At 40.7% G+C, this 18,071-nt stretch overlaps 1 protein-coding gene and 1 long non-coding RNA gene across 2 annotated transcripts; both read right to left on the reverse strand.

Annotated features, from left to right (window-relative positions):
• Positions 1–6,151: 6,151 nt before the first annotated feature.
• LOC117340664 (aplysianin-A-like) lies at positions 6,152–17,276 on the reverse strand. The gene is given in 3 exon segments (XM_033902429.1): positions 6,152–7,043; positions 16,837–16,928; positions 16,931–17,276. Coding segments are annotated over 3 exon segments (1,137 nt in total). The 5' UTR covers positions 17,139–17,276; the 3' UTR covers positions 6,152–6,206.
• On the reverse strand, positions 7,045–16,832 carry LOC117340213. The gene is made up of 3 exons (XR_004535400.1): positions 16,736–16,832; positions 12,483–12,584; positions 7,045–7,159 (listed from the first exon to the last, which is right to left on the reverse strand). It is a non-coding gene; the product is annotated as an uncharacterized LOC117340213 (long non-coding RNA).
• Positions 17,277–18,071: the final 795 nt, after the last annotated feature.

Consider the following 18,071-nt stretch of genomic DNA (forward strand, 5'->3'; position numbering starts at 1 on the left):
ACATCCATACCTGACTAACACACCTCCATACCTAACTAACACACCTCCATACCTGATTAACACACCTCCATACCTGACTAACACACCTCCATACCTGACTAACACACCTCCATACCTTACTGACACACCTCCATACCTAACTAACACAACTCCATACCTTACTGACACACCTCCATACCTAACTAACACACCTCCATACCTAACTAACACACCTCCATACCTGACTAACACACCTCCATACCTGACTAACACATCTCAACACAACGACACACCTCCATACGTAACTAACACACCTCCATACGTAACTAACACACCTCCATACCTAACTAACACACCTCCATACCTAACTAACACACCTCCATACCTAACAAACACACCTCCATACCTAACTAACACACCTCCATACCTAACTAACACACCTCCATACCCGACTAACACGTCCATACCTGACTAACACACCTCCATACCTGACTAACACATCTCAACACAACGACACACCTCCATACCTAACTAACACACCTCCATACATGACTAACACACCTCCATACCTAACTAACACACCTCCATACCTTACTAACACACATCCATACCTACCTAACACACCTCCATACCTAACTAACACACATCCATACCTACCTAACACACCTCCATACCTTACTAACACACCTCCATACCTTACTAACACACATCCATACCTAACTAACACACCTCTATACCTAACTAACACACCTCCATACATGACTAACACACCTCCATACCTAACTAACACACCTCCATACCTAACTAACACACCTCCATACCTAACTAACACACCTCCATACCTAACTAACACACCTCCATACCTTACTAACACACCTCCATACCTAACTAACACACCTCCATACCTGACTAACACACCTCCATACCTGACTAACACACCTCCATACCTGACTAACACACCTCCATACCTACCTAACACACCTCCATACCTGACTAACACACCTCCATACCTAACTAACAAACCTCCATACCTGACTAACAAACCTCCATACCTGACTAACACACATCCATACCTACCTAACACACCTCCATACCTGACTAACACACCTCCATACCTAACTAACACACCTCCATACCTAACTAACAAACCTCCATACCTGACTAACACACCTCCATACCTGACTAACACACCTCCATACCTAACTAACACACATCCATACCTGACTAACACACCTCCATACCTGACTAACACACCTCCATACCTGACTAACACACCTCCATACCTGACTAACACACCTCCATACCTGACTAACACACCTCCATACCTAACTAACACACCTCCATACCTGACTAACACACCTCCATACCTGACTAACACACCTCCATACCTAACTAACACAGCTCCATACGTAACTAACACACCTCCATACCTAACTAACACACCTCCATACCTAACTAACACACATCCATACCTGACTTACATACCTCTATACCTGACTAACACATCTCCATGCCTAGCTAACACACCTCCATACCTAACTAACACACATCCATACGTAACTTACACACCTCCATACCTAACTAACACACTTACATGCCTAGCTAACACACCTCCATACCTAACTAACACACATCCATACGTAACTAACACACCTCCATACCTAACTAACACACTTACATGCCTAACTAACACACCTCCATACCTAACTAACACACTTACATGCCTAGCTAACACACCTCCATACCTAACTAACACACATCCATACGTAACTAACACACCTCCATACCTAACTAACACACTTACATGCCTAACTAACACACCTCCATACCTAACTAACACACCTCCATATCTGACTAACACACCTCCATACGTAACTAACACACATCCATACCTGACTAACACACCTCCATACCTAACTTACACACCTCCATACCTAACTAACAAACCTCCATACCTGACTAACACTCCTCCATACCTAACTAACACACCTCCATACCTAACTAACACACCTCCATACCTGATTAACACACGTCCATACCTAACTAACACACCTCCACACCTTACTAGCACAGCTCCATACCTGACTAACACACCTCCATACCTGACTAACACACCTCCATACCTGACTGACACACCTCCATACCTGACTAACACACCTCCATACCTGACTAACACACCTCCATACCTGACTAACACACATCCATACCTAACTAACACACCTCCAAACCTAACTAACACACCTGCATACCTAACTAACACACCTCCATACCTAACTAACACACCTCCATAACTGACTAAAACACCTCCATACCTAACTAACACCCCTCCATACCTAACTAACACACTTCCATACCTGACTAACACACCTCCATACCTAACTAACACACTTCCATACCTGACTAACACACCTCAATACCTGACTTACACACCACCATACCTAACTAACACACATTCATAACTTTTAGTACATCACACTGGTGCCTTACGTTTGATCTGTCAGTCTCACACCATCCTTTGATACAAGAAAGGGGCGTTCCTTCTGAAGCGACGATACATCTCCGCTGAAATTTGTCTTCTTCGTTAAATACCTAAAATCATTAAATGTCCTGATTAGTTGATTTCAATTTCATTTCAGAATATCTTATTGTGCAAATATTTGCTACAATGGGAAACAGCCAACCGAGATAGCCTATACAGGCCCTCTCCCTACAATGATAATAACAGAACATACACATCAATACAACAATATATAAAGTTATTATGATTTATATCAAAGTGATAAATTGTTATAAAAAGCAGACAGTACCATATCAAATAAATCATCATGACATAGAAGTCTTATATTCATATCATTATGTATAAATTACAGTTTATAAACTATTCAGGTAAAGCGACTTGTATCTCTGACGTAACATTGAACCTCCTCTAAAATAATTTTGTTCGCGATAAAATTGTGCGTTTCAGATCTGATTAAGAGAATTTGGATAGTTTCCGAAATAGTGTTATCGAGTTCTGAAATAGAGTTGAAAAGAAGTCGCCTTGGGTTAGTATAAAAGGGACAGTGCAAAACATAATGATGACGATCTTTGATTGGAGAACAACACAAGCAGGCTGAACTGTCACTAAGATGAGAGTTCAAAAGGTCATTATGGAGATTACTAGCAAAATTACTAAGCTGGCATAGTATAATATTGATACTACGATCACCATAATACTTAAGTGTCTGAACGTTGGGCCTTCCTATCAATTATATGTGTATTTAAGATACTCTTTTTATTGATCTAATAGATGTCAATGTAGGAAACGGACAGGTAGGATCATTCCATTCCGTCGTAAGGGACGGGAAGAACCTAATAGACGTCAATGTAGGAAACGGACAGGTAGGATCATTCCATTCCGTCGTAAGGGACGGAAGAAGCTAATAGACGTCAATGTAGGAAACGGACAGGTAGGATCATTCCATTCCGTCGTAAGGGATGGGAAGAAGCTAATAGACGTCAATGTAGGAAACGGACAGGTAGGATCATTCCATTCCGTCGTAAGGGACGGAAGAAGCTAATAGACGTCAATGTAGGAAACGGACAGGTAGGATCATTCCATTCCGTCGTAAGGGACGGAAAGAAGCTAATAGACGTCAATGTAGGAAACGGACAGGTAGGATCATTCCATTCCGTCGTAAGGGACGGAAGAAGCTAATAGACGTCAATGTAGGAAACGGACAGGTAGGATCATTCCATTCCGTCGTAAGGGACGGAAAGAAGCTAATAGACGTCAATGTAGGAAACGGACAGGTAGGATCATTCCATTCCGTCGTAAGGGACGGAAAGAAGCTAATAGACGTCAATGTAGGAAACGGACAGGTAGGATAAATCCATTCCGTCGTAAGGGACGGAAAGAAGCTAATAGACGTCAATGTAGGAAACGGACAGGTAGGATCATTCCATTCCGTCGTAAGGGACGGGAAGAAGCTAATAGACGTCAATGTGGGAAACGGACAGGTAGGATCATTCCATTCCGTCGCAAGGGACGGGAAGAAGCTAATAGACGTCAATGTAGGAAACGGACAGGTAGGATCATTCCATTCCGTCGTAAGGGATGGGAAGAAGCTAATAGACGTCAATGTAGGAAACGGACAGGTAGGATCATTCCATTCCGTCGCAAGGGACGGGAAGAAGCTAATAGACGTCAATGTAGGAAACGGACAGGTAGGATCATTCCGTCGTAAGGGAAGGGAAGAAGCTAATTTGATATAAATGAGTTTGTATAGCTGCAACATTAAACAATCGACTATGACGAAAATTATAGTTGTCTCCTGTATTAATAACAGGATGTAAAAGTTCGTGAATATTAGAGGGGCAATTCTTTTTATAGATACTAAACAAAAGCCCCATGGGGCTTAACGGTAATCTAACAAACACTTACAGCGGGGACACCCCCCTCAATCCAGCATCATTACCATAAATTATTTATATGCAGGCAGTTATGTTTCAGATCAAATCTGGTTTTTATCCTTTTTGGCTTAAAGGAGAAGCATCTTAAAGCAAAATATCAGCCAAGTTTCCATTTTTGGGACATGTCCCTCATTCCCTATCGGTCAGGCAAGCCTCATTTATATCAATTAGGGATTTCCCCTCCCCAATGATGTTTCATACTAAATATTGTTGTAATCAATTGAGGCATTAAAGAGGAGTAGCATTTTAAAGCAATATTTAACCTAAGTGCTCCTTTTGGGCGCCCCATCCTTCTTTCCCCAGGGCTCAGACCTGTCTCATTTATATAAATTATGATTGCTGTTCCCTTAAGATGTTTCAAACCAAATTTGGTTGTAATCAATGAAGGAATTAAGAAGGAGTACGATTTTAAAGCAAAATTTTTGTTAAGTTCTCCTTTTGGGGCCTCGATCGCCCTTCTGTCCCCAGGGGGGGGCCATACGCATCACTTATAAAAATTGTGATTGTCATCCTCTTATAATAATTCAAACTAAATTTGGATGTAATCCAGCCAAGGGTTAAAGAAGAGTAGGGTTTTAAAGCATTATTTAACAAAGTTCCCGTTTTGGGGCCCCCGCCCCTGTGGGGCCCCAGGTCCACACGCACCTCATTTATATAAAAATATGACCGCCCTCATCCAACGATGCTTCAAAATCAAATCAAACCAAATTTGGAAGTAATCCACTCCACAGGTTCAGAGGACTAGCGTTTGAAAGAAAAAAAGTCTACGCACGGCGCACAGACACGGAACGGAACACGATGGCTAATAGGTCATCCTGAACCCTTGGGGTCAGATGACGTAAAAAATCCCTATTTCTACGTAGAGGTCTCATTTAGTAAGTGGTATTAAGCCAGATCTTATAAAGTATGCAGGTTTTGTCCCCTCTCCCCCGTCTTAAGCCCGTATTGATGCGAATTGGGTACCTTATACTGTCATCATAGTACCTTATACTGTCATCATAGTACCTTATACTGTCATCATAGTACCTTATACTGTCACCATAGTACCTTATACTGTCATCATAGTACCTTATACTGTCATCATAGTACCTTATACTGTCATCATAGTACCTTATACTGTCACCATAGTACATTATACTGTCACCATAGTACCTTATACTGTCATGATAGTACCTTATACTGTCATCATAGTACCTTATACTGTCACCATAGTACCATATACTGTCACCATAGTTACCTTATACTGTCCCGTTAGTACCTTGTACTGTCATCATAGTACCTTATACTGTCCCCATAGTACCTTATACTGTCACCATAGTACCTTATACGTTCACCATAGTACCTTATACTGTCACCATAGTACCTTATACTGTCACCATAGTACCTTATACTGTCACCATAGTACCTTATACTGTCACCATAGTACCTTATACTGTCACCATAGTACCTTATACTGTCACCATAGTACCTTATACTGTCACCATAGTACCTGATACTGTCATCATAATTCAATATTCCCTATCAGTTGTAACACTTAATCTCTTTTTAATAGAAAGAACATTATGAAGAGATCGTCACAATGGAGCCCACCACTCTCAATCTTTCCAAACAAATAAGTCAACGTCATTTTAGCATCGCGACACAGTTATTGTATTAAAACAAGGGATCCAATAACAGGCAACAGATGATCTATACACTTTTCATCTTTTAATGAGGCATGACTTTTTTATTGCAATATCAATATAATATATAGGAATAATTTGATGTTGTTTCAATCAAAACTTACTATTAAGCATTTCATCAATCGATTCTAGACAGTATTCGGACCACGTGTCAGACATGTGTTTCGAGTAGGACCCGGAAGTGATAATGACGTCATCAGTCTCCGATAGCTTACTAATGGTGTTCCAAACTGCTTTCCAATCTACGCCTGCTTTCACGAAATGAAATGGGCTAACATATGGGGATTCGTCCCAGTTAAATATTACCCCATCCGTTGGAGTGGGAATCTCGTGTACAGACAGATTGTACAGCTTTGCCAGGTATATATGGGCGTGGCGGACTACTTCTGTCGACACGCTATGGTAGCCCTGTGTTAGTGGTTCTCCGAGTTTCTGTAACTCTGTCCAGATATCATGTATTGAAAATGCAGCCAACAACACAGCCTTACCTGTCTTGATGGAAACGCCGAAATCAAGCGTCATATCCAGGGGAAGGTCTGAAAATAGTGCAGGACCATCCCCTCCCTTATATCTACCATCACAGTAACTAGAGATTCCAGTCGTTGACCTGATATAATTATGTGAATTACAACTCCCAGAGTATGAATGGACGTTACAGAGGTATTTTTTCCACCAAGGGTAATCGTACACCAAATACAATTTCACAGCAATATGATAGTTCACAGCGTCCAATTGTGAACGAATATGTGACGTTTGTAACACCTCCCAGTTGACCTTAAGCAAGGCTGGTGTTGGAATGGCCAGTACTACCCGGCGACTACACACCGTTATAGACTCATCAGTCGGACTTGTTGTCCCGTCCAGCGTGACAGTCCTAAGGAATCTCAGTGTATAGCTACCTCTAGGCTGTCTGGCGATACTGACCATTGTCTGGTGTAAATGGTAATTCTGATGCGGCGGTTACATTGTGTAACGAATATTTGAGTACATTGGATATCATTTCAACGGCGTCCTTGCTCACGTACTTTCGGAGGAATTCGTGGAGTCTGCAAACAATATTCATATACCTGAACGTAATTGTTGAACATTGTTTAGTATCATATCATAAGTATTGGCATGATTGTTAAAATGGCTTTAAATATAAATACGCATTTTCGTTTATCTTTTTTCAATAAGGGTTTTCGATATCCTAACAGCAATCAACACTATGTGGCGGTACAGTTAAGATGTGTACCTCGAAACCTTACTAACACACCTCCATACCTAACTAACACACCTCCATACCTGACTAACACACCTCCATACCTAACTAACACACCTCCATACCTAACTAACACACCTCCATACCTAACTAACACACATCCATACCTAAATAACACACCTCCATACCTAACTAACACACCTCCATACCTGACTAACACACCTCCATACCTAACTAACACACCTCCATACCTAACTAACACACCTCCATACCTAACTAACACACATCCATACCTAAATAACACACCTCCATACCTAACTAACACACCTCCATACCTGACTAACACACCTCCATACCTAACTAACACACCTCCATTCCTAACTAACACACCTCCATACCTAACTAACACACCTCCATACCTAACTAACACACTTCCACACCTAACTAACACACCTCCATACCTGACTTACACATCTCCATACCTAACTAACACACCTCCATACCAAACTAACACACCTCCAGACCTGACTAACACACGTCCATACCTGACTAACACACCTCCATACCTGACTAACACACCTCCATACCTAACTAACACACATCCATACCTTACTAACACACCTCCATACCTAACTAACACACCTCCATACCTGACTAACACACATCCATACCTGACTAACACACATCCATACCTAACTAACACACCTCCATACCTAACTAACACACCTCCATACCTGACTAACACACCTCCATACCTGACTAACACACCTCCATACCTTACTAACACACCTCCATACCTAACTAACACACCTCCATACCTAACTAACACACCTCCATACCTGACTAACACACCTCCATACCTAACTAACACACCTCCATACCTGACTAACACACCTCCGTACCTAACTAACACCTCTCCATACCTAACTAGCATACCTCCATACCTGACTAACACACCTCCGTACCTAACTAACACACCTCCATACCTAACTAACACCTCTCCATACCTAACTAGCATACCTCCATACCTGACTAACACACCTCCATACCTAACTAACATACCTCCATACCTAACTAACACCTCTCCATACCTAACTAACACACCTCCATACCTGACTAACACACCTCCATACCTGACTAACACACCTCCGTACCTAACTAACACACCTCCATACCTGACTAACATACCTCCATACCTGACTAACACCTCTCCATACCTAACTAGCATACCTCCATACCTGACTAACACACCTCCATACCTAACTAACACACCTCCATACCTGACTAACACACCTCCATACCTAACTAACACACCTCCATACCTGACTAACACACCTCCATACCTAACTAACACACCTCCATACCTAACTAACACACCTCCATACCTGACTAACACACCTCCAAACCTAACTAACACACCTCCATACCTAACTAACATACCTAACTAACACACCTCCATACCTGACTAACACACCTCCATACCTGACTAACACACCTCCATACCTGACTAACACACCTCCATACCTAACTAACACACCTCCATACCTGACTAACACACCTCCATACCTGACTAACACACCTCCATACCTAACTAACACACCTCCATACCTGACTAACACACCTCCATACCTGACTAACACACCTCCATACCTAACTAACACACCTCCATACCTGACTAACATACCTCCATACCTGACTAACATACCTCCATACCTGACTAACACACCTCCATACCTAACTAACACACCTCCATACCTGACTAACACACCTTCATACCTAACTAACACACCTCCATACCTGACTAACACACCTCCATACCTAACTAATACACCTCCATACCTGACTAACACACCTTCATACCTAACTAACACACCTCCATACCTGACTAACACACCTCCATACCTAACTAATACACCTCCATACCTAACTAACACACCTCCATACCTAACTAACACACCTCCATACCTGACTAACACACCTCCATACCTGACTAACACACCTCCATACCTAACTAACACACCTCCATACCTGACTAACACACCTCCATACCTGACTAACACACCTCCATACCTAACTAACACACCTCCATACCTGACTAACACATCTCCATACCTAACTAACACCCATCCATATCTGACTAACACATCTTCATACCTGACTAACACATCTCCATACCTGAATAACACACCTCCATACCTAACTAACACACCTCCATACCTAACTAACACACCTCCATACCTGACTAACACACCTCCATACCTAACTAACACACCTCCATACCTGACTAAAACACCTCCATACCTGACTAACACACCTCCATACCTGACTAAAACACCTCCATACCTGACTAACACACCTCCATACCTGACTAACACACCTCCATACCTGACTAACACACCTCCATATCTGACTGAAACACATCTCCATATCTGACTGAAACACATCCATACCCAGCTAACACACATCCATACCTGACTAACACACCTCCATACCTGACTAACATACCTCCATACCTAACTAACACACCTCCAAACCTAACTAACACACCTCCATACCTAACTAACACGCATCCATACCTAACTAACACACCTCCATACCTAACTAACACATCTCCATACCTGACTAACACACCTCCATACCTGACTAACACACCTCCATACCTAACTAACACACCTCCATACTTGACTAACACACCTCAATACCTGACTAACACACCTCAATACCTGACTAACACACCTCCATACCTAACTAACACACCTCCATACCGAACTAACACACCTCCATACCTGACTAACACACCTCCATACCTAACTAACACACATCCATACCTGACTAACACACGTCCATACCTGACTAACACACCTCCATACCTAACTAACACACCTCCATACCTAACTAACACACCTCCATACCTGACTAACACCCCCATACCTGACTAACACACCTCCATACCTAACTAACACACCTCTATACCTAACTAACACACCTCCATACCTAACTAACACACCTCCATACCTGACTAACACACCTCCATACCTAACTAACACACCTCCATACCTAACTAACACACATCCATACCTAACTAACACACCTCCATACCTGACTAACACACCTCCATACCTGACTAACACACCTCCATACATAACTAACACACCTCCATACCTGACTAACACACCTCCATACCTAACTAACACCCATCCATACCAAACTAACACACCTCCATACCTGACTAACACACCTCAATACCTGACTAACACACCTCAATACCTGACTAACACACCTCCATACCTGACTAACACACCTCCATACCTAACTAACACACCTCCATACCTGACTAACACACCTCCATACCCGACTAACACCCATCCATACCAGACTAACACACCTCCATACCTGACTAACACCCATTAATACCTGACTAACACACCTCCATACCTAACTAACACACCTCCATACCTGACTAACACACCTCCATACCTGACTAACACACCTCCATACCTAACTAACACCCATCCATACCAGACTAACACACCTCCATACCTGACTAACACCCATCCATACCAGACTAACACACCTCCATACCTGACTAACACACCTCCATACCTGACTAACACACCTCCATACCTTACTAACACACCTCCATACCTAACTAACACACCTCCATACCTGACTAACACACCTCCATACCTGACTAACACCCATCCATACCAGACTAACACACCCCCATACCTAACTAACACCCATCCATATCTAACTAACACACCTCCATACCTGACTAACACACCTCCATACCTGACTAACACACCTCCATACCTAACTAACACACCTCCATACCTAACTAACACACCTCCATACCTGACTAACACACCTCCATACCTAACTAACACACCTCCATACCTGACTAACACACGTCCATACCTAACTAACACACCTCCATACCTAATTAACACATCTCCATTCCTAACTAACACACCTCCATACCTAACTAACACACCTCCATACCTGACTAACACACCTCCAGACCTAACTAACACACCTCCATACCTGAATAACACACCTCCATACCTAACTAACACACCTCCATACCTGACTAACACACCTCCAGACCTAACTAACACACCTCCATACCTTACTAACACACCTCCATACCTGACTAACACACCTCCATACCTGACTAACACACCTCCATACCTTACTAACACACCTCCATACCTAACTAACACACATCCATACCTTACTAACACACCTCCATACCTAACTGACACACCTCCATACCCAACTAACACACCTCCATACCTGACTAACACACCTCCATACCTGATTAACACACCTCCATACCTAACTAACACACATCCATACCTTACTAACACACCTCCATACCTGAATAACACACCTCCATACCTGACTAGCACACCTCCATACCTAACTAACACACCTCCATACCTGACTAACACACCTCCATACCTAACTAACATCCATCCATACCAGACTAACACACCTCCATACCTGACTAACACCCATCCATACCAGACTAACACACCTCCATACCTGACTAACACCCATCCATACCTGACTAACATACCTCCATACCTGACTAACACCCATCCATACCTGACTAACACACCTCCATACCTAACTAACACACCTCCATACCTAACTAACACACCTCCATACCTAACTAACACACCTCCATACCTGACTAACACACCTCCATACCTAACTAACACCCATCCATACCAGACTAACACACCTCCATACCTGACTAACACCCATCCATACCAGACTAACATACCTCCATACCTGACTAGCACCCATCCATACCAGACTAACACACCTCCATACCTAACTAACACCCATCCATATCTAACTAACACACCTCCATACCTGAATAACACACCTCCATACCTTACTAACACACCTCCATACCTAACTAACACCCATCCATACCTGACTAACATACCTCCATACCTGACTAACACACCTCCATACCTGACTAACACACCTCCATACCTGACTAACACACGTCCATACCTAACTAACACACCTCCATACCTAACTAACACACCTCCATACCTGACTAACACACCTCCATACCTTACTAACACACCTCCATACCTAACTAACACACCTCCATACCTAAATTTCATTACATCACACTGGTGCCTTACGTTTGGTCTGTCAGTCTCACACCATCCTTTGATACAAGAAAGGGGCGTTCCTTCTGAAGCGACGATAAATCTCCGCTGAAATTTGTCTTCTTCGTTAAATACCTAAAATCATTAAATGTCCTGATTAGTTGATTTCAATTTCATTTCAGAATATCTTATTGTGCAGATATTTGCTACAATGGGAAACAACCAACCGACATAGCCTATACAGGCCCTCTCCCTACAATGATAATAACAGAACATACACATCAATACAACAATATATAAAATTATTATGATTTATATAAAAGTGATAAATTGTTATAAAAAGCAGACTGTACCATATCAAATAAATCATCATGACATAGAAGTAAGTATTATCATATCATTATGTATACATTAGAGGTTATAAACTATTCAGGTAAAGCGACTTGTATCTCTGACGTAACATTGAACCTCCTCAAAATAAATTTGTTCGCGATAAAATTGTGCGTTTCAGATCTGAGCAAGAGAATTTGGATAGTTTTCGAAAAACTGCTATCTAGTTCAGAAATAGAGTTGAAAAGAAGTCGCCTTGGGTTAGTATAAAAGGGACAGTGCAAAACATAATGATGGTGATCTTTGATTGGAGAACAACACAGGCAGGCTGAACTGTCACTAAGATGAGAGTTAAAAAGGTCATTATGGAGATAACTAGCAAAATTACTAAGCTGGCATATAGTATAGTATTAATTTTCAGATCACCATAATAATTAAAAGTGCCTGTACATTGGGCATTCCTATCAACTATATGTGTATTTAAGATACTCTTTTTTATTGATCTGATAGATATCAATGTAGGAAACGGACAGGTAGGATCATTCCATTCCGTCGTAAGGGACGGAAAGAAGCTAAAAGACGTCAATGTAGGAAACGGACAGGTAGGATCATTCCATTCCGTCGTAAGGGACGGGAAGAAGCTAATAGACGTCAATGTAGGAAACGGACAGGTAGGATCATTCCATTCCGTCGTAAGGGACGGGAAGAAGCTAATAGACGTCAATGTAGGAAACGGACAGGTAGGATCATTCCATTCCGTCGTAAGGGACGGGAAGAAGCTAATAGACGTCAATGTAGGAAACGGACAGGTAGGATCATTCCATTCCGTCGTAAGGGACGGGAAGAAGCTAATAGACGTCAATGTAGGAAACGGACAGTTAGGATCATTCCATTCCGTCGTAAGGGAAGGGAAGAAGCTAATTTGATATAAATGAGTTTGTATAGCTGCAACATTAAACAATCGACTGTGACGAACATTATAGTTGTCTCCTGTATTAATAAAAGGATGTATAAGTTCGTGAATATTAGAGGGGCAATTCTTTTTATAGATACTAAACAAGAGCCCCATGGGGCTTAACGGTAATCTAACAAACACTTACAGCGGGGACACATCCCTCAATCCAGCATCATGACCATAAATTATTTAAACGCAAGCAGTTATGTTTCAGATCAAATCTGGTTTTTATCCTTTTTGGCTTAAAGGAGGAGCAGCATCTTAAAGCAAAATTTCAGCCAAGTTCCCATTGAAGAGGAGTAGCATTTTAAAGCAATATTTAATCTAAGTGTTCCTTTTGGGTGCCCCATCCTTCTTTCCCCAGGGCTCAGACCTGTCTCATTTATATAAATTATGATTGCTGTTCCCTTGAAATGATTCAAACCAAATTTGGTTGTAATCAATGAAGGAATTAAGAAGGAGTACGATTTTAAAGCAAATTTTTTGTTAAGTTCTCCTTTTGGGGCCTCGATCGCCCTTCTGTCCTCAGGGGCCCCATACGCATCACTTATAAAAAATGTGATTGCCATCCTTTTATAATAATTCAAACTAAATTTGGATGTAATCCAACCAAGGGTTAAAGAAGAGTAGGGTTTTAAAGCAATAATTTACCAAAGTTTCCCTTTTGGGGCCCCGCCACTGTGGCCCCAGGGCTCACACCAGCCTCATTTATATAAAATATGACCGCCCTCCCACAATGATAGTTCACACCAAATTTAGTTGTAATCCACCCAAGGGTAAAGGAGGAGTAGGATTTTATAGCAAATATTCACCAAAGTTCCCTTTTTGGGGCCCCGCCCCTCTGGCCCAAGGGTTCACCTCAGCCTCATTTATATAAAATATGACCGCCCTCTCCCAACGATGCTTCAAACCAAATTTGGAAGTAATCCACCCAAGGGTTCAGGAGGACTAGCGTTTTGAAAGAAAAAAGTCTTACGCACGGCGGACGACGACGGACGGAACACGATGGCTATAGGTCATCGTGACCCTTTGGGTCAGATGACGTAAAAATCAATATTTCTACGTAGAGGTCTTATTTTAGTAAGTGGTATTAAGCCAGATCTTGATAAAGTATAGCATGGTTTGTCCCCCGTCTTAAGCCCGTAATGATGCGAATTGCTTCTAATTGAATCGAGCCCAGAAAGTCATAATCAGTCTGATTCCAGTTTGACCATAAAAGATTTGAATATTCAAGAATTGGTCGAAAAAAATATGGTGTACATACTTAAGAGATATTTCTTATCAAGTCTGAATTTTAGCATTCTAAGTATATTGATTCGTTTATTGGCTTTTTCGTGAATAAAATTTATGTGAGTTGACCAGTTTGCCGTTGTGTTGAAGAATATACCTCAGTGCTTTTGATGGGTAACCTTGTTTATAACTAGGTTATTATGATGGTAACATTGTTTATAACTAGGTTATTATGATGGTAACATTGTTTATAACTAGGTTATTATGATGGGTAACATTGTTTATAACTAGGTTATTATGATGGTAACATTGTTTATAACTAGGTTATTATGATGGTAACATTGTTTATAACTAGGTTATTATGATGGTAACATTGTTTATAACTAGGTTATTATGATGGTAACATTATTTATAACTAGGTTATTATGATGGTAGCATTGTTTATAACTAGGTTATTATGATGGTAACATTGTTTATAACTAGGTTATTATGATGGTAACATTATTTATAACTAGGTTATTATGATGGTAACATTGTTTATAACTAGGTTATTATGATGGGTAACATTGTTTATAACTAGGTTATTATGATGGGTAACATTGTTTATAACTAGGTTATTATGATGGTAACATTGTTTATAACTAGGTTATTATGATGGTAACATTATTTATAACTAGGTTATTATGATGGTAACATTGTTTATAACTAGGTTATTATGATGGGTAATATTGTTTATAACTAGGTTATTAAATTACAGAATAGGTTGCAATGTCGCCTACAAAAATGAAGAGATAAACTTTTATCAGGATTGAAAATTATGCCCCATTTTTCAGCCCATGAACACATTTTTCTCAAATCATCATTCACATGTACAATGGCAGCGAATTCCTGATGATTATCTTCAGTAAGAGTGTATAAAATGTATTGTTTTCTAAGTAGATTTGAATTCATCTATGACCACTCTCTGCCTTCTATTACTGAGAAAGGATCAAAACCATATTAACATGTTAACAGTTATGCCATATATTTTTTTAACTTGAATCTTTGGGTAGGTTCCGTTGTAAATAGAGTAAACACGTGACATCATACCTGTAAATAGAGTAAACACGTGGCATTCTACCTGTAATTAGAGTAAACACGTGGCATCCTACCTGTAAATAGAGTAAACACGTGACATCCTACCTGTAAATAGAGTAAACACGTGGCATCCTACCTGTAAATAGAGTAAACACGTGACATCATACCTGTAAATAGAGTAAACACGTGGCATTCTACCTGTAATTAGAGTAAACACGTGGCATCCTACCTGTAAATAGAGTAAACACGTGACATCCTACCCGTAAATAGAGTAAATACGTGGTATCCTACCTGTAAATAATGTAAACACGCGACATCCTACCTGTAAATAGAGTAAACACGTGACATCATACCTGTAAATAGAGTAAACACGTGACATCCTACCTGTAAATAGAGTAAACACGTGGTATCCTACCTGTAAATAGAATAAACACGTGACATCCTACCTGTAAATAAAGTAAACACGTGGCATCATACCTGTAAATAGAGTAAACACGTGACATCCTACCTGTAAATAGAGTAAACACGTGACATCCTACCTGTAAATAGAGTAAACACGTGACATCCTACCTGTAAATAGAGTAAACACGTGACATCCTACCTGTAAATAGAGTAAACACGTGACATCCTACCTGTAAATAGAGTAAACACGTGACATCCTACCTGTAAATAGAGTAAACACGTGACACCCTACCTGTAAATGGTTTGTAATCCCTGTCTTTCGTTTTGACGTAGGTTGTAGGGGATGGTATTTTCGTTGAAGTCTCTATTCTGTAAATAACGGCCCCTCAATACTTCTGCCTTTAATCCGACCTCCTGTACGGTACGGTACAGTATCGAGTGTGATTCCCTGATGAACCTCATAGCTCCTAGTTCGATCGGAATATCGGAGTTTCCGGGAAATGATGTGTAAAGAAACGACCACCCAACCGGTCAGATAACTCGTACAGGCCGACATTGAATCCATGTTTCCTCAGCTTCCATGCTGTGTATGTCCCTCCCACGCCACTGCCTACTACGGCAACATCATGGCAACCGTCTGGAATCATATACAGACCAATCAAAGCTTTCTCAGATAAAAAAAACAAGGGGCCCATTGGTATAAACGGTCATCTGACAAACACTTACAGCAGGGACACATCCCTCAATCCAGCACAATTACCATAAATTGTCTGTTAATAGGTAGTTATGTTTCTGATCAAATTTGGTTTTTATCCATTTTGGTTTAAAGAAGAGTAGCATCTTAAAGCAAAATTTCAGCCAAGTTCCCATTTTTGGGCAACGCCCCTTTGTCCCAATGGGTCGGACCCGCCTCATTTATATAAAATAGAATTGTCCTTCTCCAATGATGTTTCACACTTCAATGATATTTAACCTAAGTTCTCCTTTTGGGGACTGTAACGTAGGACAAATGTCAGATTTAGGTATTTGGAAATGAAACAATTACACTAGAACTAGTACAAGAAATATTTACAATTTATTATATACAAGTACATATAAACACAAAAGCACAATCACGCTCACTCTCACAACCTCTAACAAACCCATAAAGTTCCACATATAAAAGTTCAGCACAGGACGTCACAGTAAGTCACAGCTCACATTATAAGTTCTCCTCACGAACAAGAATCAATGCATTGAAGCTGAACCGGTATGGAAGGGAATGTCCGCCAAAATTCTATGTGTCTAACTTACATTCTAGTTCGTCTTGCTTACTAATTCTACATTACATTACAACATGCGTGTAACATTATTGCATTCTTATTATGCTAACTGACTTTCTAAATTATCTTCCTTGCAATATATTTTATTTACTTCCCTATTTTTATTGCCGTTGTTAATTTCTGTATGCCTGATGCGTAATTGATACACGATTGCTTCAAGTTAATTCTGAAATTCAGATATAGTTTAGTAAAATAATAACAATGTATCACAACGAAATGCCTACGAGACATCCATACACACAAGCACTTGCAAGCAAGCCGAACGCACCTAGAAGAATTAGAATGACATTTAAACGAATACAGTTG

This window comes from Pecten maximus, chromosome 13 (genome assembly GCF_902652985.1).
Source record: "Pecten maximus chromosome 13, xPecMax1.1, whole genome shotgun sequence".
Classification (NCBI taxonomy): Eukaryota; Metazoa; Mollusca; class Bivalvia; order Pectinida; family Pectinidae; genus Pecten; species Pecten maximus.